Here is a 26,033-nt window from a genome sequence, read left to right as displayed (position 1 = left end):
AGTCACAGGCAATGCAGTACACAGATTTAAAAAAGTAAGTCTGTAGCTGTGGGGAAGTTGGAGGTAAAGAAATCCCCTAATCTTTCTCTGATTCTTGACTGAGAACTCTGGGTAAATACAATAAAAAGTCCTTTAAAAAACAGAAAGACCAACTGCTATCTGCAGCTAAATACAAAGTAAATTTTGGATTGGGGGTTTTTTTAACAATTTTTTTTGTTTGGTTTTAGGTTTCTGGGATTTGCTACAACAGCAGTATATTAAAAATTCATCGAATTCTTTGTGTACCCAGCTGGGTAGCAAAGATATTTTCTTGGACTCTTGAACCAATCTTCTCATCTGCGGAGCCAACAAATGAAGTTCGAGTGGGAATGGGAGCAACAGTTGACATTCAGAGGCAGCAGAGAATGGAGTTATTGGATCGTCAAATCATGATGTCTCAGGTTGCCCAAATGAGGCGGCAAAGGCAGCAGCAGGTATCAATATACATTCTGTAAGGATTGTATTAAGTTATGGGAAAAATACTTTTTTGATTTACATATCTTTTGTGGTTCCTGTTTCTTAAATATGATGTATTTCTTTATTCTTCTCCACCAGTCTTTCATACACGGTTGTACTGCTAATAGCTATTTAAGTGTTTTATATAGCATTATATTTTAAAACTGCTTCACAAGATGTAAGTGGAATATCAGACAGTCCTATTAGGATATCAGTACTTCTGGCATTCTTTCACCAAAAATGAGACTCAAAGCTAAAGTGGTCAGTGGTCCTTAGAAGGTCCATTAGTGGTCCTTAGAAGGACAGGCTAAAGCCTGTCAGTGGTCCTTAGCAGAGCCATTGTGGAAAGTTAAGAAATCAAAATGCTCCTGACTCTTCTGAGTATTTGTATTGTTAGCATCCTTTTCAGAGAGGTTGAAAATTGTCTACATAACTCCTTTTTTTGCAGATGTACTTTGAATAAGGCTTGTGTCTTTTAAGAAAATGCAGAAATTAAATTCTCTAACTTTCTTACAGAGGTCAACCACAGGGACTTTCTGTTTGCCGCGTTTAATGCTCTTGTTTTATTTCGTTATTTAATAGAATAGCAGAGCCTGTTTATTTTCTCTGTTTTAGTCAAACCAGTAAATGCAGATGTTCACATACTTTGTGTTGTAGGGCAGTAAAACAAGGCAGATGGTGGCTCAATTCACTTTTTCCAGTACCTTAGCTGCATGTGTTACTACCCTATCAAACTAATCAAGCAGACACACAGGCCTTTAATTGCTCCGTGTGAACATATATCGCTCATAATTTAGTTACAGCCTGCCAATTTGAGGTCTTTACTGAGTTTCCTCTGCCTGAAACACAGCTCTGTATGGATACACAAGGTAGTATAATGCAAGTAGGTACAGCTATATTACTGTTAACGTGTTACCAGAATTAGAGGTGTGATAGCATAAAGCTTTGGCCAACAACTGGAGTATGAATCCTTGTTTCCATTCCCTGATAACATAATTCTGTTTCTGTTGATATCTTAACATTTCGGTCTGATAACGATTGTTCCTCAGGTAGAAGATCCTAATCTCCTTTTCTCTAGTCCCATTAGAACATTAATCAGTGTTAACATAAAGAACTGAACTAACAATTACTCAAATCTTGAATGTTGCCGTTGTAATAGAAAATGAATTGAAAGTGTCTGTTGGGCTACAAGTTGTTGGGAAGAGTGCAGCCAAGTTTCTTCAGATAGGAGGAAGAAGCCATTTCAAGTTACGAAGGACAATCTTTATAATACATCTTTAATTGCAAAAAGTGGTAAATAAGTTCAGAATGGTAAATGATAAAAGAAGAGTTGATAACGTTTTCTTTTCATCTTCTCCTTTCCTCAGGGTATAAACAATGAAAGTGCAAAAACATCTTTTCATGTTAGACTTCAAATAGAGTCCTTTAAAGAGGTGGAGAGGCTTAAGCAAAATAAATCAACATTGTTTGAACATCAGTAAGATGCTTCCCTTTACACGTTGCTGAAACACTTTCAAGTTGCCTTCATGTTTAGCCTTTAACTTGAGTGCATCATTTAATTAACTGATAGTGCTAATCTGTGAAACCAGTGATCGGAAGGCAATGGGATCAATGTGTGAACGTTTCAGAGAGGCTCTTCAGAAAAGATGTCATGAAAGCTTTTGGCCAGCCTGTTTTTTTTTTAATGACTCACTCAACGAATTTGCTGGCCACTGACTAAATCATAAAAAGCATCATTCACAGATGAGATACAGTGGTAAAAATGAAAAGCAGACTGATTTCAATCTCAGTATTTAAAAAATTGAAAACGTTTTCCGGGTTGTTGTACTTGGGCAATTGTTTTGCCTTTAGAGGCTTGGAAAGGTATAATTTGAAGACAGTGCAGTTGAACAGACCACGTTACAGAATTTAGATGATAATTTCCCTGTCAGAGTGAAGCCGGTAAAGAATGCAGATCACTTTCTTAGGGAGCTTTTTGTGTGAAACAGAAAATAATAAAAGCTGTGAAGTATATATCAGTCATCAAATATGGCTTTGAATTATATTCTAGGAGAATGTCGTGCAGATTTCTGGAGTCCCAATATGCTGTCCATAGGTAATATGCCATAGGTGCAACAAATTAACATTTTCTTTCCTGCCTTCCATTTCGTTTGACATGGGAAGTGAACTTCAACTTTCCTCTGTATGCCAGAGTGCAGCAATTTTGTGTAGTTGCCCCTTGAGAACGTGCTCTGCTTGTGCCTCCTACTCCTTTACTCTTCAGTTCATCATTTGAGAAAAGAGACAAGGAGGTTTCCCTGCATATCGGTAGCATATGGAAGGAGAACACAAGAACATGATGGTTTCTTTTAATGGTGCTCCATTGCCTGAACAATGTGGCAAACTGTTCTGGCCATAAGGAGGCCCTTTTCTTAAATAGACACTTTTTGTAGTAAGCTTATTCTTACAGTCTTTGCAAGAAATTCTGAAGAATGTGAGGCTGACAAGTTAGGCAAGCTAACACAAAAAGAGTAAAAGTTTTTAAAAAATTAAAAACAAACAAACAAACCAAAACAGGGAAAGTAACTGGAGAAAAAACATTTTTCATAAGTTGTTTTTACTGTAGTAAACCAGTACTTGGATACTGTAGTATCCAAGATACTGGCATGTAAATAATTTTACCTCTTTTATTTTTCTGCTGTTCACTGAGCTCTTTTATCCAAAGCAAAATTAACTTTGGATGCCTTCTACAAAAAAAGAAAAAAAACCAACCACCCCAGAATTTCTTCACTGGCAATTCTTTGACCTTTATCTTTCCCAGCCTTTCTCTGGCTGAAATGAGGAACCCAAAGCACAGGGCTGTGCGTGTGAGTGCTGGGTTGTCAGACACCCATAACTTTGAGGAGTAGGTTGAGTATGTGGTAGAATTTGAAAATAAACCGCCAACTTCATTACTTGATGTACCTCATTTTAGCCCTTAAATATTCAGTGGCACCGTGTCTGAATATGTTGTTAGAAACTGAAAAAAATTATCTTACGTTGCTAGTTTCTCAGGGGTGTGTGGTTGCATGGTGACTGATTTTTGTCTTGGGTTTTAGTTGCTGTGGATACAGCCCTTAAACAGATGGTAGTGTGCCTATTGAAAACTTTCAGGTTTGTTTTTTTTTTTTCTTCCACAGATAATCCTGAGAAATTATGAATTTTTCACAAATTCATAATTTGTGATAAATTCATACATCACCTCCGTGCATCTTTGGAGGCAGTAGAATAAAATGTGTGCCATATGTATTCATTCCCTCAAAAAATACCAGCTTGCTGGTTTGCTACTGCTTTTAAACTTCAGTTTCTTAGTTTTCTTTCCTGCTGTTTTGTCTGTCCTTTTTTCTAATTTAAATAATTTATCTTACTTTTCTTTTTTTTTCCCATTAATCTGATCTCTTTTTTCCCTTCATGTCACTTTCACATTTTCATTCCCCACGATGCCATTTTCCTCCCATATTTTCATCATCTCTTCCCTTTCATCTCCATTGTTTCCAATACTTTGGTTTTGCTCCTGTAAAAAATCCTTCTTCCCTTTGGGGGATGTTCTCTCCCGTCACGACACGCTCACCACCAGTAATCATTTGCTGATGCATCGTGAAGCTCATTGGATTTTAGGGGTAGATGCCTCTTGCCTTTCTCTGGTTCAGACAAGATGTAGTTGAGGTGTTTGGGTACGATTTTATCGTTTTGATACTGTAATATCAATGAACATTTTTGGTCTTCCTCTCCTGACTTTTCTACTTTTTGATTGTTTCATTTCTCAGCATTTTTCTAAAGTTTATCTTTTCTGTAACCCAAGTGAAAGCCCCAGTGGGAAAAGGGAAGCAACTGCTGCATCTGTGCACCAATGTGGTAGTAGGGAGTCAACTTGACTTTCACTTCCTATTGAGAAACTTGGAGGGAGGCTGGCAAATAACCAAATTGCAAGAGTCTGTGCCTAGGTATTGTTGACAACGCTGTTGTCACTAAAGACAGATATGTGGAAGGTGGTGGAAAGTTGCAGAAAAGGTGGTCAGTGCCTTATGTTGTCAACTAAATACCACTTCTCCTTTGAGCTCTCATCGCTGTGTTCCTTTGGGGGGGGTGATGTATGAACCTCAGTCCCTCCATCTTTAAAAAATCATTTACTCCTTCATTCATGCTGAGTATGTTAAAAACGCTGTATTGCCTGCTTTTTTGTTTCTCTTAGATTTCTTGGCTCAGAAAAGAGCTTCACCAGGTTGCTTCAGACTGTGATAAGTCTACAGCCATATATGAAAATCTTCATTACCTCTTTTCTGCCCCATCTTCCACTTTGAGCTTATTTTGTCTTTTGCCTCCTGTCTTTCTGTTCTTCTATTCCAGGCTGCCTTTACCTTTCAGTGAGGCCAGACTCTCTTGATTCATATCACATGGCACCTCTATATGAGATTCTTCTACTTGCAAAGACCAGATTTCTTCTATAACAATGTGACTTCCTCTAATTGTTTATTCATTAGGTGTCTTTCTCCAGGGACACTGGCGAGATGCTCTGTGGATAGGCACACTGAGTGTCTTTATTGTTATGGGGAGTCTTGTATCCTGAGAAATGTGCAAGTTTCATGTGTTTTCAGCTAAGGACTGGGAGGCTGGATTGATGATTTACCTTCTGGTTGTACCTAAGTGGTAAACTCCTGACCTTGGGAAAAAATAAATTAATGGACCGAAGACTTTCCTGGCACAAGAATTCTTCCTCAGGAATGTTATCCTCATTCATGGTGGTAGAAAAAAAAATTCCTCGGTGAATATAATTCCAGACAGTCTATTTCTGCCTTCTCAAAGAAGTTTAAGAACCAGACCTCAGCATATTCTTTAGCTCTCCCACACTGACAGATGCCACTTTGGCGAAGTCTTCTTGGATAATTTCAGAGGTTTGAGTACCAACAAGAAGTCCTCCAAACAAACATTGTGAACCCTGAAGACCACCTGTGACTTCTAAACTTTGCTGGGTCCATATAAACTCTTGCTGTCACAGCCAGGACTTTGGATGGAAGCAACTTGTTTGTATTGTTCCACATATGTACATATTATTTTCAGGAAGGAATCAACCAGACTTCTTTACCTGAATAAACAGCTGAGATTTTCAGCCAAGTGTTACGCAAGTCTTCTTATCTAACTAGGTTTCCATTCCAACTAGTCTGTGTTACTTAAGGGTACTTCGGGATTTTGTGATATAATTGGACAGAAACAGCCTTTAGCAACTGTGCTATAAACTTCAAAGACAACTATATGTAGGGTACCAATGGGATACAAAAGTTCTTTGAGCTCAGACTCCTGAGACATGTGTGTATATCATATTTTTGTTGGCATCATATTTTTAAAGAACTCTGTTAACTAATCGGTGGTTTATGGGTTTGTTTCAGCCCGTGAATGAAGCACGTGTGCTGCAGCAATAGTCATTGGGGCTAAATTTAGACTCAGTATTCCTCCATTATTTCCTTCCTCTGCATATTGATGTACACGTGTGGACAAACCCCAAGCTTTTTTTTGAAATCACAGACAGCTTCCATTTTTATAGAGAAAACAGTATCTTCTCCTTCAGACCTCAGTGAGTCTTTAACTCATCCTTTGCTTTTTGGCACTCTTCTGGCATTTTCAAATCTTGGTTATTCTCTGTAATTGTTTGATAATGTTTTCTTTGTGTTGAGAATAAGCCTGCTTTAATTTCAAAAGGAGAGACTTACTCTTTGAGGTTGTTGAGTGTAAGAACTGCATAGACTGCAGATGTTGGCGTGTGTGAACGCTGGTTTTTTACTGTTTCATTTCAATGACATGTTGCTGCAGTCGATACCCCATTTTATTTAGATATTTTTGTTTTCTTTTTCTGTATAACTTTTTTTCATGGATTCCGGGTATGAAATTAAAAATGTTGAATTTCCAGGGTGCTGATCCAGGTAATGAACAGTTTATGACTATTTCCTCCACAGACCACTTTATTTTTCTTTTTCATGGGTATTGCCAACTCTGCAAGTTGACAGACACTAGTAGTACTAGTATGTATCTCATTCAGCTTATTCTAGTTGTCATGGTCCCAAGGCTCTGACTCTTCGTCCTTGGTAGCATGCTGCTCACATGTTGAACTGTCATTTTAGACGGGGATTATGAAGTTCTCTTTCTGTTTGACTGGGCTTTTGAGCTGTAGCCTTTGAATTTGGTTTGATATTTGTAATCAGTTTCCCTAGAGAAGCAGTCATTGATACAGTGGTTGGGCAACTTCCTAAAGCAAAATACTATTTTATTTCAAAGCAAATATTTTTTTTGAGAAATAGAGAATGTTTATTCTCCTGTGTGATTGTTCAATATTCTCTTCTTCTGACAATTTAACTTGAGGGAGTTCCCCATAAGAAAGCTCCTAGAGTCCAAATCTCCCCAAGCATTTCCAGAGTATTTAACTCTCTGTTGCCTGATCAATTTCTTTTTACAGAAGGCCTAGAACATCTCTCTTATGAGGAAAGGCTGAGGGACTTGGGTCTTTTTAGTCTGGAGAAGAGAAGACTGAAGGGGGGATCTGATCAATGCCTGTAAATACTTAAAGGGTGGGCGTCAAGAGGAAGGGGCCAGTCTTTTTTCAGTGGTGCACAGGGACAAGACAAGAGGTAACGGGCACAAACTTGAACATAAGAAGTTCCATCTAAACATGAGGAGGAACTTCTTTACTTTGAGGGTGGCAGAGCAGTGGAACAGGCTGCCCAGGGTGGTGGAGTCTCCGTCTCTGGAGACATTCAAAACCCGCCTGGACATGTTCCTGTGCAACCTGCTGTAGGTGGACCTGCTTTGGTGGGGAAGTTGGACTAGATGATCTCCAGAAGTCCCTTCCACCCCTGTATCTTTCTGTGATTCTGTGAAAGCCAGTTTCTTTTTAGATGCACCTGTCCTTTCATTTCTAGCTTTGAACATGGGGTAAGTGAGGCATCCAGTTTGGGGGCTGGTCGGTTATTGGATTCCAGGGCTGTTTCTGTTGTCCTTCCAGTCTGCACTTGAAAGAGACTTGATGGGAGGCCATTCCTTCTTCTAGTGCCATCTTCCATATAATGTAGTAACCAAGAAGCACGTAGTTCAGATGATAAGTGGTCCATCTTAGTGCGATTGAGGTTTCCTGATTAGAACTCTTGATATTAGCACATAACAATCGCAGGGTGGTTTCACCAGTTGCTCTTAGGAGGCACAATAGATACAAAAAGTTTCACCAGTGTTGCAGGTATGACACCTTGTATGTTGACTTTGGGGTGTCAACAAATGGAAGCCCATCCTATTTGCAACCTAAGACAGAACTTGAATCTTTACATCCCAAAATGGGATGCTAATCTGATTTTTTCCCTATGTTGTCACAGAATAGCCCATTATATACTCAAGTATTTGTGTTTATGCTAGTATCTTGGAGAATTCGGGTTTGAATTTTCTTTGTGCCCAGTGTTTGTTATCTCAGCTTGTCAAATCAAAACAATCTTGGAACTCCAACTCCTCACTTTTGTTTCAGCCTCTACTTATTCCTCTTTGAAAAGGTTTGTGCACAGGAGGTGAATGAAGGATTTTCTGTCTAATCATCATGCTTTAATAACAGTTCACTGTCGCCAGTCAGCATCCAAAGAGCCATGTGCTAAGTGTTAGAGCTGTCTCTGTTTTGTGTAAAATGTCTAAAATGGAGCTAACGTTATTTCATCAGGTACGGACTCTGTGTTCGTGCTGGTGGACCTGCCTTCAGCATTTGGCACACTGGACCCCCCTACCCAATTATCTCGCTCAGCAAGTGTTGAACGCCCAACATAAAAACAGCTCCATATCATGTCATTCCTTTAAAATTCAGGTGGTGATTATGATTGACAGCTTCACTTCTTAGAAGGCACTCACCTACAAAGATTCATTTTTAATAATGGGAACTTATTTTTCAATATATACCTAAGATTCTGTGGGGAAAAATTGACAAGCCCCACTGCCAATAGCATGTCGTTGACGCATGTTTCCAACTGATGTAGCCATGACCATATCTGTGATGTCACAGTGCCAGCAAGGGCCCAGTTTGGATGAAGAGCAAGAGTGAAGCGGAAAGCCTGGAATAGGAAATGCTTTGAAAAGGTGGTTGAAGACCTGCCTCTGTAGTCTAGGGAGGATCCAAATCCCCATTTATTAGTGCAAACAAAGTCTGAGAATCCTGATCCACGCTTCCGTAATGTTAGATGAATGAAATAACATCAGTTCTCCAAAATGCCATCCTTCAACTTCTGCTTGATTTGAAATAATCTTCTTTCTTCTTGGCATAGTGGTCCATCACTTTCTGGCTGAATTACTGCGTCGCGGCAGTACTGAAAAGTGAATGTTACCGTGACGCACAGTTCGGTCCAGAACAGGTATTTAGCCTTACCTTAGCAGGGTAAATGCAGAGTAGTCTGACTCTCAGTGTTCTGAGCCAACAGCCAGTTTTTGGGAGCACCTAAGCAGCTCTTGACTTGCTGCCGGCCAGTCGTGTGTCTGAGTCAAATAATGGCACCCCATCCCGTAGTCTGTGACGAGCATTGGGCTAGAAGACCAAGGGCTTGGGTCTGCACGAGTATGCGAGGAAGCCTTCGCAGCTCTCTGCACCTCCCTTGAATGCAGTAGCAGAAGCAGCCATTCCCACCTTGCCTCCAAGGAGCGGATATGCCTGCCTGATGGCGTTTCTGGCTTCAGCTACTATGAAAGCATCGTGCCTGTGCTGAAATCCCTTCCATTGTCTCTCAGGCAGCTTCAGAGGCCAGTGTAAGGTGTTCCTTCTCGATTTCAAAGGAAATAGCTGATCAGGCTTCAGAAAAGACCACATGTGGATTTCTGAGCTTCTGTGAATACACGAGCTCCTCTGGGACAGTGCAGGCATCAAAGTTCAGGATGCAGGAACTAAGAGTTGGAGACAGAGCTTCTTGGCTAAAGAGGCTTGTCTGTAGGATAAACTTCCAGAAGAAATTAGAAATTGCTGGAGTGCTTTCCTTGGTGAAAAATTCTTTCCGTCGCTAAGAACAATGCTCACAACACTGATACTGTTAGATTTCTGCCCCCTTCCAAAAGAAGGAAGTTAATAAAGTAAAAAAAAATTTAAAAAATCCCAACCAAAAAAACCAGAGAAGTTTTGTCTGTGCAGATAAGAGGCAGGCTAGGCATTTGAATAAATCTACTGGAAATTTCACCGTTGCCATTGATCTTTCTCATGCAGTGTTCAGGGCAGCAGGTATCATTGTGTCATTCATGGCTATGCTTTTTCTTTGTTTATATCATCAGTATGTGCACTTCGGAGTCAATAATTTGTAGAAAAAACTACGTCTGAAAAGCAAGTAAGTGTTTCTTGCTTTCAGTACATTTTTAAAAATGAAGCTCTATATGAAAGAAGTAAGACAATATTTATGTCTGTACCAAGTAACGGCTCCTATGTCAGAGTAGCAAACTTTGAAAATGTTACTTTAAAAGATGAAATGCAAAGCAATTTCCTTTTTCTTTTCTTTCTCTGCGGTTGTTATGTTAAGAAAAGGTGAACAGGACAGATATCAGGAGGTGCTTCCTGTTTGTGCAAACAGATGGCGAGTTGGCATTAACCATATATATGAGATAACATTATCAAAATATCTTAACCACATGCATCACTTTCAAGAGGACTTTTATAAAGCATTTTATGCCATTTCTTTTTAAATTAATCTAATTAAAATAGGTGCAGATGTCACAGCTACTTAACTGGATATTTGTTAATTGTCCATAATACAGCATTTTCAATTGTCAAGCTTTGGATAAGAAGTGGTTTTGCAAAATACGCCAAGGAGCAGGTATATATATGGGAAACAGGTAGAGCTGCCTTTTCAAAAAAAAAAAAAGGAAGGAGGTTGCTTGAAAAGAAATTCCATAGCTCAGGTTTTAGTAAGCTGTACAGAGACATTTGCTAGCTCTAGACTGGCATGTGTATCTCCTCCTTATTCTGTAGGAAAAGAGGATACTCCTTTCCTTGTAAACAGTATTGTCCCAGACACCATTAAAAAAAATAAAAAACAACAACCTGAAACAAAAAAAGACATCAAGGATGTGACCTCATAAGGCACAACTTCAGTACGTAGAACTCTGGCAGCTCTCCAAAATAAGTCATCAATATGGCATTTCCTTACAACTTTTTCTGCGATGAAGAGCTGCCATTTTCCCATTCCATTAATCCAGTCCATTCTTAAATCTCATTCTTTGGTCATCTAAACTTGTGACTGGTTTGCCGTCTTCCTGTAACAGAAGTTCCAGCATCACTGGTGTTCTCCTAGTCCTCTTCTAGTAGTGGTTTATCAGAGACCAATAAAAAGGTCTCCTAGGTATTTTTGTCTCCTATCAGGCAGTAACAAAGCACCCTGTTGCCAGGGTTCAGGTATATTCTAAAGTGCATAAATACTGTTTGCTGATTCCCCAGTAGGGACTCTCAGATGGTTTAGAAGCACCCCTTAAATAAATTGATCAGATTGGATATCTTGATGTGAAATCTTCCTGACTTATCGCAGCGCAAGTGTGTTAGCACAGTCAAAACCCACTAGAATACAGAAGTCATCATAACATTATGAAGGTGAAGTCTGCAAAATAGTTTCTGTGAGGCAAGGCCGAGTATTGGTCTGGAAATCTCCTTCTGCACATTTTTTTAACTGGAATTTGCAATCTTCACTCAAATGAAGATGTGTTGCTCTTGGCTTGGGGTCAAATTAAAATTCACAGATTAGAATTATTTCTGCTGTGATAGTTAAGGTTGTCTGAAAGTCTTTATGCAGTCACCATCCATACTGGAAATCCATGGCCTTGATCTCCATCTTTTGTGGATCTGAGACATTATTTGCACTTCCTAATTTTTTCCTTACCTTTACTCAATGGGATTGGCCCCAGTACTGGTCCCATAGTTCCTGCTGCGGTTCCCTGAATCTTTGCTTTTTGAAACCTGACTTTGTTCATGTCCATCATGTAATTAGAAGCAAGTCTGTGATGGGAAACAGTTTTCTTGCAGTCAAGATAAAGAAGCCTAATGTGCCTGGTTTTGGTGCAGTTTGTAAAGTAACGCGCAGATGAGAAATGGACCGTAGTGTTGAGATTCATCTTAAACATCAGTGTTCACATACCATTAAGGGTTTCAGCCTTTAATTCTTGTCACTATATGTTGGATATTCTTACCTCATTCATATAGTTAAGAACTGATGGGTTTGTCACAGTTTTCAAAGGTAGTTGGAATATTCTGAGGGCAATTGAAAAAGATTTTTTCACAACTATTTTTATCTAATTTGTCTAGTCTTATTTCTGGGAAAGGTTTAGTAGTCTTCACATGTAACTCTTCTGAATACATCAGTCTCTATAGTTTACCAAGATATCTGCTGTAAATCTTCAAAACTTAATAGCTGACTTAGTAAAGAAACTGCGTTTTTTTTTTACTGAAAGTAATTAATTTAAAATGCATTGTAAGTTTAGGGTATGCAGGTAGAAAAGTCTCTTTATAGTGCTATGTGACAGCGCACAGGAGAGAGAAGATGTAAAACCAAACTGGAATAGGCAGCTCTGTAGTGAAGCTGAGGGCACAGATGGAAAAGTGCTTTGTTTCAATCTTGAGATACACTGGAATTATTAGCAGTTACACTGGAACTGCTAAATTAATTCATTTATTGTTGAATCTATATTTCATAAGCATTATTCTGTATGACTTCTGACAAAGAAATGTGTCATAGTCCTGTAAGCATTTTTCAATTCACCAATTTAACGTGAATGACCCTTGGAAGCATTATTTTTTCCCTCTCAGGTCTTTTCAAAAGAATAAAAACAGGTAAAGCAGCATTAGCGCAGCATTCTTGCTGAACTATAGAACTTAGCAGACTTTTGGAAGTTCAAAGTTAATGAATTAAAACTCAACATAATTCTGAGTTGGGGAAAATTACAGACGGGGAATTACAGGATGTGATTTTCCAAGATCACAGAGCAGTGGAGTGGTGTCAGTGGGAGGTCTGAGATCCCTCTCTGGGTTTAAACTACAAACCAGTTCTCCTTTTTATTACGCTGCGCTGTTTGGCTAACGTAAGGCTTATACGGAACCCTTTGCTTAAAACCTCATGGCTTTCACGCAAATGTTTTATACAGTGCGCAAAAGAGAAAGGTAGATACGTAATCATTTTTAAAAATTCAAAATCACTAAGGGTGATTGCACTGCCCCCTGTTGTGTCTGGTCTGGTTGGGTCTCCTCTGGAGAGAAAGGAAGAAAACAAAGGAAAGGGCAGGAAAACTAAATAAATTTAAATATTTATTTTTTTGGTCTAGGAGCAGGTTTAGTTGTTGCTGATCTGATTGAGCAGACAACATTTAATGCTCTAGGGGTGCATAAAGGCAGGAAGAGACCTCGCTGAGAGAGAAAAGAAAAAATTCTCTTAAGAGGAAGGTCTTCTGAGAAACGACAGTATAGAACTAAAATAGAGCAACTAGAGGAAGGAAGTCCATGTCCTATATATACAGAAAGGGAGGGGGGATCTTCTCCATAGTAACAGAGGGAGCAGGGGAGGAGGAAAAGGACAACACAAACTGCAAAAGATGTTTTAACAAAAAGTATAGAAAAGAGAAAATTAGGGTTTGTTCTTCCTCTGTGGTTTTGGTGTGGTTCAAAATCCCTTAAAAAATGTTTGTGTAAGCTAGTAAAATGAAGATGGATTATTTCTGGACAACTTTCAACCTTTTACTTTAGTATTTGTACTTCATATTCTGAACATCTTATCATTACAAGACTTGAATCTTGGCTGTTGGAAGTTTCGGTTCTGTGATTTACACCATACATTACTGTTGTTTGTATTATTATTATTACTATTATTATTATTACTATGTAGTTACAAAATGTTTTGGCACTGGAATATGGCCAGATCTTGCAATGGTGCTTAATACACAGAAGTTAGGTGAGGTGGTCGTTGTGTCTGCAAGAGTTGCATTGGTATCACAGAAGTAATCGCTTGCGTGAAAATCACAATCATAGAATCACAGAAGGGTTAGAGTTGGAAGGGACCTTAAAGATCATCGAGTTCCAACCCCCCTGCCATGGGCAGGGACACCTCCCACTAGATCAGGTTGCTCAAAGCCCCATCCAGCCTGGCCTTGAACACTGCCAGGGATGGGGCATCCACAGCTTCCCTGGGCAACCTGTTCCAGTGCCTCACCACCCTCACAGTAAAGAATTTCTTCCTAACATCAAATCTAAACTTCCCCTCTTTCAGTTTTATGTCCCAATCCAGAAAAATCCTTAGGGACACATTTCACATTAACGCTATGAATGTCTCTCGCTCAAGTGCTTCATTAGGATCAAGACATTAATTAACTCACACTAATCTAACAGAAAATTAAGGCTTCTGATCTCAAAACTGTTCCAAGTTTCCTGATATGGTTTTGCTGATGTGCTCAGAATCCTTTTTTGCTTTGTCCCCCCTGATTTATATCTCCCACTCTCTTTCCCTGGTTAACTCCAGCACAGTCTTGCAAAGCACTTGCAGGACCCGCTGTTGTGTCTCTTGCCAGGCAAATCCCTGTTAGCAGAGAGAGCAGGGCCTTCAGCTCTCAAAAATCTAGCACTCTAGTAAACCAAATCTTTTGCAATGGATGTGAAACATCCTTTCCTCCTTCTATCAGCACTCTTCCTTATAATAACTAATAAAGCCGTAACCAGTACCAATTTTGACTGCATAAAAGACTGCAGCAGTTTTTGTTGTTTAAAATAAAAGTATTTTACTGAAATGTTTGCCTTTGATATTATGTGGAGTGGATGATCTTTTTGTTTAAAAATATCTGTCCTTCTTTTTGCAAAGACTGACAGCAGTGTCTGGTTTCAGGGTGGGATGATTAACTGGAATAGACTGTTTCCTCCTTTACGTCATAGACATAATGCGAATTATCAAGATCATCGCCCGTCTGAACAAGACACACCTCCACCTACCGAGGTTTCTGAAGAGCAGGTAAACATTTCTCTATTGTAAAATGGCATTTGAAAACTGGTTAGGAATTACCTCTACTATTTTTTTAATCATCTGTTGACGTGGTTTCTTAAACATTCTCTGTAGTAGCATAAATTAGAATATCAGATAACAGTCACAATACAGAGACAACAAACTGTCATTGCCATCCGAACCAGAGTTACAAATCAGCTTGGGAGTTTCTGCTTTTATGTGTAACTGCCTTTTGTATTTAAAGAGGAGAAAGTTTCACTAGTGAGGGCTATTCAAATCTGATAAATGTTTCAAAGAAGGAAGAATGACAAATAGATTTCATTGTAGACATGCAAGTTTTCCTTCACTGAGGTCTCCAGCTTAAGTTTCCGATTCAGTCATGTAGTTTTTTTGGAAATAAGAATGTTACGTCAACTGTGGACTGCAACACACACTTGGTGTAAAACTTGGATGTTTCCCTCAATAATGGGGTTGACTGATTTCACATACTGATGCCACAGAGAAGTCTCTTGTCTTTTCTACCAAGGATAGATTTAGACTTACTGTGCAGATTTAGTCTTTCAGACTTTTGTTGATAGTTTTATTCTCAAAAGAGAGGATGATTTACTAGGGAATTTAAGATTGGGTTTTTTTCTGTATTGAACAAGAGTAGATTTCCAGGGTGAGTTTGTCTTTCCCTTTTTCTGGGAGATACCCTTGCTAGCACCACACTGTCACTACTAGATAGTTTAAAGTTAGATCGTCCCAAACAGCAATCTTTGCTATCATCTGATTTCTAGTTTTAATTCAATGTTAGATTATGTTCAAAATGTTAAAACTAGAAATCAAGTCATGGCTTTTTGCCTTTTCGGCACTGGCGATTTTGACTGCAAACCCGTTGGGCTACATAGGAAAAGGCAAAAAGAATGCCAAAGAACACCTTCTGAGACAAAACCCAGAAACTTAAGTTTTGGCCAGCCTGAAGTGGTTTAGCCTTAGTTTTGGCCTCAGTGCCAGGTACGGGGTGGACCAAAAGATTTCCCTGCTGGGTTCGTTTGTTTCTTTGTAGTTCTTTGACAGATTCTGCTTATGGAAACTTTTATTGTTGGGCTGGAACTAATGAAATAGTTATTAGTCTGACTTATGCTGGATTCTTACCTGAAATCTTTAGGCCCAGGTTTATGAAAGCAATATATGCTTATATTTTCTCATGCATTGCAGTTGTAGAGCCCACCTGATTGCTGTCATTTGCAATGCTGTCTAGTTACCCTGCAAAGGAAAAAGTAATCTAAGCACCTTTGATTTCTCAGGACTACACTAATAACTGCACAAGCTGTCTTAGAATGGCAGAAATGCAAAGTTTTCTTCTGTTACTCAGATAAAATTTGCAAGCGTTTGCAATGCTTTCAGTACAAAAATCTCTGCATTTGTTGTGGGTTTTTTAGCACCCTAAATTACTGTTACCGGTATACATCTCTGTTTCCTGGAGCTGGATTCAGTTCCTGTGGTTAAAATACTCAGATGAAAAGAGCTTTTTGTTGTTAGAATCTATTCCCCGCGATGCTTGCTGGGAACGTTACAATTCCATCTGCCAGTTCTTCAGGTTAGAATTCATGTCAACTAAGGTAAAAATCTTCCTTCTGAAATTTATTTCTGTGGTTAGCTTTTATTCCACTGCTTGCCCTTTTTCTCATAAAAAACCTCAGTCTTAGATGAAAAATCAGACAGAGGAAACTTTAGAAAGTTACGGGTTATGAAATCCAGTTTGAAGTTGCACTACTGTTGCAGAGGTGTCGAAAACAGCGATTCATTCCTCTCTCTACAAGAAAGTGAGAAACAGACGTTGGGTTCTAAGGGGGGGAAGAAGGAGGAAATGATTGGTAGCATATTGGGTATTGTGGCAGCCAAGGTAGCTGTTTTCAAACGTTTTGTAACGGTGTATTTAGATTAAGGGAATGAAGTCCCCTGCCTCTGGGCTTACTTGGCAGTAGTGTATTTCTCAGTAAGCTGCCAAAGCAGAGAAGATTAAAAATACTGAAAGTTCTGGAGGTGTCTTAGAGGAAGGGGAGGTTGCTTCTAATGGCGCCTTTCTTTTAAAAGGCATTTAAAGTACTTTCAGTACTAGTGCATATTGCTCTTGCACCCTGGGAAGAGTCCTCCTGAGATGTAAACGGCCTCTGCTCAGCTGCATCCTGCCAGCACCGCAGATTCCATACAGAAGAAAGAGGAGCAGCAGTAGCTCCCAGAGAGCTCCTGTAGCCCAGAATTTCAAGGTTCAGCAGCTGTGGTTTCTGGTCACAAGCGGTCACAAGCCATTTGGAGCAGGACGGGGAACACCTTATGCTGCCAGTGGCCACGGTTAATTTTACACGCTGCTCTCTGCTGCCCCCCCTCCCCTTGTTTTTCCCCTCTCTGGAAGATTAACTATAAAAGTGAATTAGTTATATGGGTGACTTTCAGTCATATGTAATTGAGAATTGTAGATGTTAAATATACTTAAGATTAGACTTAACCAATTTAAATTACATTTGGTTATACCTACATTGCTTTTTAAATGTGGTGATGTGAGTATCTGTTAGCACAGAGGAAAAAGCTTAGGTGTCGAGTACCAGATATTATGAAGAGGGATGGTCAAGTGGTTATTGATTACCAAAATCACTGGCTTAATATGCCCTTTTCCAGGTAGTTCTTCCGTCAACTGTCATTGACTTACGCTGTTTTGAGAATATTTAGATTGTAGTTGTCGTGTGTGTGGTGCCATACTTTTTATTTTACCCTTTTACCAAAACTGGGCCGGCTAAAAAAATACAGGTGTGGCATTTTCAGCAAACTGTTACGTTTGAATTAATTTCTTACATTTCATTCAAACTTAACTTGTGAATAAACTATCAGAAAGCAGTCATCTCTGCCTGTGGCAATGTTTTCAAGCATGCTGTCCCAGATACGTTGTTGTGACAGTGCATAGCCATGCTTGCTTTTTGTCTGGAAAGGTAAGATTTTGAACAGCCTGATCGGTGGAAAAGTGATCTCTGACACTATCGATATGACTAATGCGGAGACAGCATGAATAAAACCCTGGTTTTAAAGCGGTATTATTTCTTTACCAGGTTGCACGACTTATGGAAATGGGATTTTCCAGGGGAGATGCCCTAGAAGCTCTGAGGGCTTCAAATAATGACTTAAATGTAGCCACTAATTTTCTACTGCAGCACTGATGGGTTTTCTGTGCGAAGGAACTCCACTCGATGGGTTTGTACACATCTGAAAGGGGATCAAAGCCACCTGCTGGACAGACTCACAAAGGTCGTCCCCGCACGAGCGTCAGAAAAGAGAAACTGGCTCCGCGTGACTGGTGATTCAAAGTGATGTTAACAAATGACGTGAACTGTTCCCAAGCCTTCAGATCACTTGGTGGTTTCTAGTCCGGTTATCCTTTTCGAAGTAACTTTAGTTTCTACTTATTACTGGATATCACCTAAATTTATTTTTAAAATAAAGTAGGTGGGTTTTTTTCTTGTAAATCCTTGTTAAACATGTTATCAGACTTAATGACTAGGAAAAGAAGCTCCAACAGCCACAACGACTAGATTTACCTGTTAAGAAAAATCACATTTTCTTCATTTACCTGTCTAATTTCTCTTGCTTACATGCTATTTTACAGTACTTGATTTTTGATTGCAGTAATAAGAGGTTTGAAGATCACTTCATTTTCAACTCCGTAAAGGTTTATGGGACGATTATGTCATTCTTCAGAAAGTTTTATTAATGCTTGTAATATTTTATTTCTTGAATTCCTTTTTCAATAAAAGTTGTCATTCAGCACGTAATACGCAGATAGGGCGTGAGAAAATTCATGTGCGTATTGCAAGCTATGGTAAGTGACCTCTGTAAATTTAAAATTTTTACAAACTGGGTGATTTGCTGTTCAGGTCATGAAGATATTCACTGCAAGCAATAAAGGTGAATCAAATGATACAATAAGATCAGAACTGAAATGGTTTGAACGACTTCCATGTCTAATTCAGACAGACTTCCGTAACGATGGATGTATGCTCAGTGTACTATGTGCTGGTTTCATTTTTTGAGCTGGCTACGTACTGTCTTAAAAGAAAATGATAAAAAAAGCTAACTTTTCTATATATAGTTCTAGTTTTCTACTGTCAAAGATGTGGATGACCCTGCATTTGCTGAATCCTCACTGTCTGAAGCAACTTACTGTTGGTCACAGACTGGAATATTAATTTAAAGGGTGATTCAGGCTAACACAGGAGGTAACAGGATGCTAATGCCAAGGTAATACGATATTGATTGTGAAGTTTAGATTGATAAACAAACTTACTTGGCTTGACTCTCAGAAGTGCTCAGTATTAGCACCTTAGGAGTTTCAGGAGATGGATTGGGGAGAGATGAACATCTCTATAAAACCAGGGTGAAGTAATACAAGATTCCCAACTGTGACTCCATGAAACCAATCTACACATGTATCTCAAGCATTTAATCTGTTTCTGTATGTACTTTTTTTTGTACATTGTGTGAATGTATGTGTCTATTTATATACACACAGGCATATTTAATATACATATATTTAGAATAAGATATAGATCATCAGAAGCATAACAAAGGCCATAGCGGGTGCAAAGGGAAGGAAGTGAAAGAATACAGAGGAGCAAAGGGTGTTTTGAACATCCAAACAAACATGTGTGTACCAAAGTACTGACCTGCAGAGTCTCACTTGTCCTGGAAATTTTACTGGGAAATTACAAGACAGGATTTAGGGAGAGAGAGATACCTTTTTCTGTTCCTTTTTTGTTTTCTTTTAATTGACTGATAAAACTGAAAAAAGTTCTTCAGGCATTCAGGTCCTTATCCAGAAATGACATAAAATTTGTGCAGCTTTCAACACATGACATCATTTTTAATAAAGTCAATGTCCTGTATGTATTTTTTAGTGTTTTCCAGTGGGTGAAATAAGCGGGTTTTGGAATGACCGTGTGTTTTCCTGGGCTTTGATCAATCTTGTCCAGGGTTTGCTTTGCTGCTGTGATCACGTTATTTAGGCAGGATCTGCTTTTGAAGTGAAAGGTTTTGTTTGTGTGAAGCTGAGAGTCTGTGTGTGTGTGTGTGTGTGTGTAGGCTAGAGACGTTTCTGTACCCAGAGAACTCTGGAAACCTGCTGTCTTACAAAGGAATGGGCAAATGTAAGGGAGAAAAAAGCCCTACAATAATTTGTGTATGTAAACTAATTAAATGTTTTGAAACAAGTACAGATTTTTAATTTTGAAACATACAGCTTCTTCCTTCCCAAATATTTTATCAAAAGGAGCAATAAAGACCAGTGAATTACTTCAGAAGTCAAATTTTGTCTGTAGGAAATAAAGGTCCACCGAGCCCAAGGTAAACTAAATATGACCTCTGCCCTGTCAGGCATTGCCCTGCTCCAGGGACAAGCACAAAGAACAGTTATTCCTTGGAATTTTAAAACATGTCAAGTGGCATCCGGGACACGTAAGTAGATATTCTCCAAGTCTAAATCCTTTCTTACTGTTATCTGTACAAGGGGTATCCAAGTGTCACAGTTGTTTGGAAACCCCATTTTGCTGGGCATTTCACAAAACGTGGTCAATCATAAGGGGTAGAATTCAGGTCTTGATGATGTCAGTTGAAAACTCCCCTTGACATCTGTGGGAACAGTTTGTGCTCAAAACGCTTCCAGGGTTGTGATTTCCAATTTAAAAAAAAAAAAAGAAAAGAAAAAAAAGAAGTGGTAAAAGGAGGGGTCTCGGATGCCGTTGAACACAGTTCCTGTTTCGTGCAAGAACCATAGAAGAAAGATTCACATGTCAGAGCTGGAAAACAATTTGGTTTCCACTTGCTGGTGAAACTTTCATGATGGACCATTTCTGGGAATGCAAGGAGTGTGTTTTTCACAGCCTACACAGTGTTTGTCGATAGGGTTTTGAGTATCTCATCACACAGTTTCTACATCCTGTGTGTCCCAGTGTTATCTGTTAGGCAGCGAGAGAATGCAGAACACTTTTCTACGGAGAGGATTTTGAGCGCCTGGGAAATTCATGCGGGTTTTAGTAAAGCCAAGATTTGGTATTTTCAAATAAAAGTAGTTGCTGCTGTTAAATGTTGTCTGCTAGACTGAGAATGTTGTCTTTTGAGACAACGTTGGAGTAATTTATTGGGGACTTTCCTAGATGGCTTTGTGATACTTTGAAATACACCCACAGCGAGGTTTGTATTTGTGGAAACCTGCCTGAGAAGCCACCATGTTCTCAAGCATTAAATTTTTGCTAAGATGCAGAAACGATTGGGCTCCCTACCTACCAAAACCATTTTCCTCTCCCAAAACAAGTGTCAAAGGTTGGCTGCTGCTTGTGTGGGTACGCAGGCTGTCTGAGTTGGTTCGGGTACCAGCCTGTGCCGTCCTAACGCTTCCCAGTGCCTTTGTGAACATGGGATGGAGAAAAGGTCTCGTTAATTTTCTCTGAGGCAGAAGAACAAGCACGCAAAACCTATCGCAAGGTACTGGGCGAATGGTAACGTTTGGCTCCTGTTTGTGCACATATATATACGTGCATATATATATATGTCTATGCATATGTATATATACAGAGAGTGAGTGAGAATGTTTATATATTGGTTTGATGAGTTTAACTGGAGCTAAGAGTTTGTTGAAGAAAATTAAAAGCCTGTATTCAAAGACTCCCATCTCTCAAACGTGTGTATTTGGAGTATATATGTGGTTGCAAAGGCACCCAAATTTGAAAACGCTTTGAAAAAACTGCAGCTGCCACGTTGCAGGGGAACTGCGTCTGTTTGAGGAAAAATAAATGCCCAGTGCAAATTTGAACTAATAGGGGGGTTTTGATAGATCAGTGCAACTAATTTTTTGTGTGTGTGTGTTCTTCCAGAAGATAAACCTAAATGAGATTAGCTTCCTTTAACTGGGTAGCCATAATACTAAGTATTTTATATAAATAAGTATAAATACTGTTTTATTAGGAGAGTCACGTGAACACACAAGCACTATACGCATTTATATATATGCACACGTATGCCTATTTTACTCTCTTTATAGATATGTGTATGTGTTTATTTAAAACATGCTGGGCTTGGTTTAATTTTTGGTGGGATTACCTTCCTCCTGTTTCCATATACAAAGGGATGCTTTGACCGCAGGAAGTCCACTCTTAACTGAAAGGGGTACGTGCTACCACAGGATCACAGAAAGATATGGGGTTGGAAGGGACCTCTGGAGATCATCTAGTCCAACCCCCCTGCCAGAGCAGGTCCACCTAGAGCAGGTTGCACCAATTGTTTTCAGACCAAATAGAAGGCAAGGAGCCGATGTTGGGAGCGCAGGAGCGGTACCACCTGGTGGATGGGTGCGACTGGTGAGAATCTCAGCAAATGGCTCGGTCAGCTGTTGTCATTTGATTTTTTTTGCAAAGGAGAGTTTTAGAGGAAAGAAGAAGTTGGCTGGGCTCAGGCATGTTTGTAAGGGACTGTTTCCAAACCTGAACAGTAGGGTTGGAGAAGGCAGGAATATAGGTACTTTGGGTGAAGAATTCCGGCATAGTGGCTGAACCGAAAGCAGAATTTGGCCTTTTGCCCGGAGACAAGTGGAGACCGCAAATGTCAGATTAGCAAAGGAGAGGACTTCAGGGAGACTGGGGAGGTGGAACCGAGTGGAATAAAGGGTTTAGAGGAAAGGAGCAAAGCAGAAGATAGACTGCAGAGGCCAGAAAGAAAAGACCTGATGACAGAAGCGGGGCGGGATGTCACGTTGCGCTCCGCTCGGTTTTGAAAGAATTCACAGAGATTCTGTGCGGAAAATGCAAATAATCAATATTGTGGCTAATCTTGTAGTGAAACTCCACTCTCTTTTCAGGGGAATCCTTCCATTTTGTTGGTTTTGTATGATAGTACCTGTAAGCGAGAGAGAAAACGGTGTAACCCTAAGCCACTCGGCAGTGAAGCAAACCCTGGAGTCACCACAGGACGCGAGAAAGCAGATGTTGCTGGTTTTCAAAGCGCAGTTTAGCGCTGCCGACCCGACTCTTCTGGCACCCCATCCCAACTGCTGAGAAACCTGCTCCGGAAAGGACACAGGTCCCGCCACTCTCCACTCCAGGTTATTTATAAATCCCCTGTGCCATCAGAGCACACCACCTTCCTGGGGAAACGGGCGTCTCCTGCGTAAAGGGGGTGGGAAGGAGACCTTGTGCTTGCCCCTCGCCCCTTCTGAGCGTTGGCTTTGCTTGGGAGGAGAGGCACGGGTGCCTCTCTGAGAGGAGAACAGTCACCCACGTTACCTGGCCCGAACAATCACACCGGGGCTTGTTACTTGGCGGTGAGAAGCTTTTATTTGAAGTGGATGTGTGCGTTTTTACATGACAATATTTTACTGGCTTGCAAAGGTGGATGTCGCGACGTGCAATAGCTTTAACTCGGGACCATTTAAAGCAGAGACCGAAGAGGTGTGTTGCGCGGTGCGGGGGGTTTACTAACAGGTGACGTCTAACTGCAGCCCGGAGCTGCTGTCCCCCAGCGCTCCCCTGGAAATAAATCCTGGTTTTAGCTGGAAAACATGAAATTTGGAACCACGGCTAAGGGGAAAAAGGCAGTGCTGTTTGAGCTCCACGTGCTTATTTGCCATCAAGATATGGCCTTTTTGACACCATCAGAAGGGCAGGCCATCTGCAGAGATCCTGTCTACCGCCTGCACTCCATTCGATTGCACGAGCTAATCACCCTTCTGCAGAGGTTCAGGGGGAACCTGAAATACACTGTGTTGGGGGGGAGTGGTTGGCTCACAAGGGGTAGCTACGAGGGTCACAGCATGAGTTTGCCAGGGAAATCTCAGTTCGCACCCCGTAGGTGTGTAATCCGTACGCAGGAACGGTAGTAGTGTGTGACCACAAAAAGCGTAACAGCTCGCTGCCCTTAGATAAAAATGCGATCTTCCCTTTTTAGGAGGCGGTGTGGCAATAGGCTGCGGCCTCGGGTGAGGTAAGAAACACCCGCGTGCTGTGCGGTAATAACTCTCTACCTGGAAAGCCCTCAGGGATCCATCCATCCATCCATCTATCCATCCATCTATCCATCCATCCCAGTGTGCTGCCGTGTGCTTGCCATACGCTTCACAACCATCCTCCGCGTTCCTGCGTGGCAGGAGACGCGTTGTGGGAAGCACCAGCTGCATCGAGTGTATATTTTTTTTTTTATTTCAGGTTCGTGGGTGTATTTTTAACCCTGAGTAAAGGTTTCTACTCCCTCTTTCGGCGGGAACCGGCATTGCCCCTCTCCTCTCTGCGGAGCCGCGCCGCGGAGGCTGCACCGAGCCCCCCGTTTACGTGTGGGTTATGTATATACTCCTCCTTTTCCTGAGGAGGCTTCCTGACAGCTTTGCCTTTGCCTCTGCCATAGGCTCCAGCCTGGAAAAAGGTCTCTACGCCTTGGTCTTGAGAAGGAGGGTTGGCCACCGCTGGAGACCTGTGCTCCGGTGTTCGTGTGGAGGCTCGCTGAGACCCATAGCTACGTACCACTGCTCTCCTGGCAGACCCCGAACCACCACAGTCATACAGGAATGTGAGTTACAAAGGTGACAGAGCCAAGCTCTTCTGAGCAGAAGTGGGTGATGTTAGGGGTGACAGCCACCAGCTGAGGATGGGGAGGTTCAGACGGGACAGCGGGGAAAATGTTTTCATCTGACTGGAACCGTCACCTCGGCGGGGGAAGCCTCCTTGCCTGGAGTTTCCAAGCCTCAGCTAGACGAAGCCATGGGCAGCCTGACATCATGCCAGCCGTGGTCCTGCTTTGAGGAGGCTGTCGGGCGAGGTGATGCAGAGAGCTCCTTTCCAGCCAACACTTCTTTGATAAATTAACAGTGCACCAGAACTGTTCGGCAGCTCAGCCAGGCTCCTTCAGGGTATTCAGACCATTGATATCCTTGTATTATTGCATGCCAGCTCTTCTTTCTCCATTGTAACATGCTTTTTAGGTGACAGGCTTTCTTCAGACCAGCGCTGAGGTTAGACCTGCTTTGAGGAGGGCTCAGATAACCTCCTGAAAGGACCTCCTGGAGTCCCTTTCCCACCTGAATTATTTTAGGCATCCCGCTTAGTCAGCCGTCAGGATGCTACGGTTACCCGTACCATAAGTAAAACCACCGTCATCCGAAAGCTCGTTCATGTGCATTTAAACAAGAAAGGGCTGCACGTGACACTATTATCAACTTTCTAGCCATAAAGAAGGGTTATTACCTTAAAGAATGATTTGTCATAATCAAAAGTGGCCGTTTGTGAAATGTCTTCAGTTTTACTTTTCAGCAAAATAAAGCTGCTTTTTTTCCACTCTTCATGTCTCTGTGCGTGTCTCTGTCCCTTCCAACCTCCAGCGTAAGACCGGCCGTCCCAGGAACTATGAAATCCCACCTGTGGGTTTTTTTATCACAGCCCAGCGACTTCGGAAAAGAGACAAGGAGGTCCCTGCTCCTGCTGACTTTCTCCTCATTGCACGGGCTCAAATGTTGATGGGAACCCAGCGTCTCGGGGTTCCTCCTCTCGCTCTGGCCATCGTCACGTGTAACTTGCCCTTAGCAGGGCTCTCGGACTCGTCAGGGCACCGGGTTCAAGCAAAGGTCAGTCAAGGTCACATCAGGACACCCTCAGTCCTCGTGTCCTTGTCCCCTTTCCTCCACGCCCTTCAAGTTAAGGAGGGGTGGGAAGGTACCACCCTCAGGATGGGTCTGCAACCTTACAGCTGAGCTGGGAGCCAGGCCAGCCCCGACATCCCCTTCCTGGCAGCGGGTCCTGGGGTGACCACAGCCTGAAGGGCACCCTGGGGAAGAAAGAAGCAGCCACCCAAGCAGCAGACGCAGGCAACAGCGCTCCTGGGAGCTCTGCAAATTTTCTCCTTGCCCCTCTCCCTTGAAGAAGGGCTTTTCTGGCAGCTTCCGCACTTCCCGCCCACCCCATGCAGCGCCTGGATGCAGGAGCAGGATGCTGGGCAGGGGGAGAGCGGAGCTGCCGTTTGGTGGTGCGGGGATGGATCTGCAGGCAACTTTCTGCATGCAAGTAGCATCCCAGCCTGTTCCTGAAATGCCCTGAGTCCGTGCACTCCATGCTGGCCACCCCAAGCCCCACAGGGATGCTGCCCCAGCGCTCTGGTGTCAGTGCAGGGGACAAGGAGGCAGGGATAGCCATGGTGGTTACAACCACAGGGCATGCGGGACAGACGTGGGAGGCTGGCACAGTGCAGTGCTGGAAAACCCCCAGCGGTGTTTGCCAGCCAGAGCGGTTGCACGAGCTGCCTCTTCTGGTGTGGGGATGAAAATGGGCACCTCCGTGCTCCAGGATGGCAGGTCCAGCAGTGCTGAGCATGGAGCCAGGCAAGTGGAGCCAGGCAGGGCTGTGTCCCGGTCAGGTTGGCTTTGTGAGAGCCCCCAGCTCCAAGCAGGGGAGTGATGAAGCCTTGTTAGAGGTGCTGGTCCTGCTCTGCAGCCCGGCTCCAGCTCCTGCCGTCGGGGATGGTTCATGAGCTGCAGGCCAGAGCAGAAGGGAGAGGGTTGCGCCA

At 41.6% G+C, this 26,033-nt stretch overlaps 1 protein-coding gene across 1 annotated transcript in view; it reads left to right on the top strand.

Moving 5' to 3' along the window:
* Positions 1-19,387, top strand: part of UBAC2 (UBA domain containing 2) — a 94,451-nt gene extending 75,064 nt beyond the window's left edge. The window contains exons 6-8 of the mRNA XM_074153550.1: positions 228-473; positions 14,355-14,477; positions 17,555-19,387. Of these exons, the coding sequence (XP_074009651.1) occupies positions 228-473; positions 14,355-14,477; positions 17,555-17,662 (477 nt within the window). The 3' untranslated portion in view covers positions 17,663-19,387. The remainder of the gene's footprint in view (positions 1-227; positions 474-14,354; positions 14,478-17,554) is intronic.
* Positions 19,388-26,033: the final 6,646 nt, after the last annotated feature.

The sequence above is a fragment of the Numenius arquata genome, chromosome 1 (assembly GCF_964106895.1).
Source record: "Numenius arquata chromosome 1, bNumArq3.hap1.1, whole genome shotgun sequence".
Lineage (NCBI taxonomy): Eukaryota > Metazoa > Chordata > Aves > Charadriiformes > Scolopacidae > Numenius > Numenius arquata.
The sequence above is the reverse complement of the archived record's forward strand: the minus strand, read 5'-3'. Positions and strand labels throughout refer to the sequence as shown.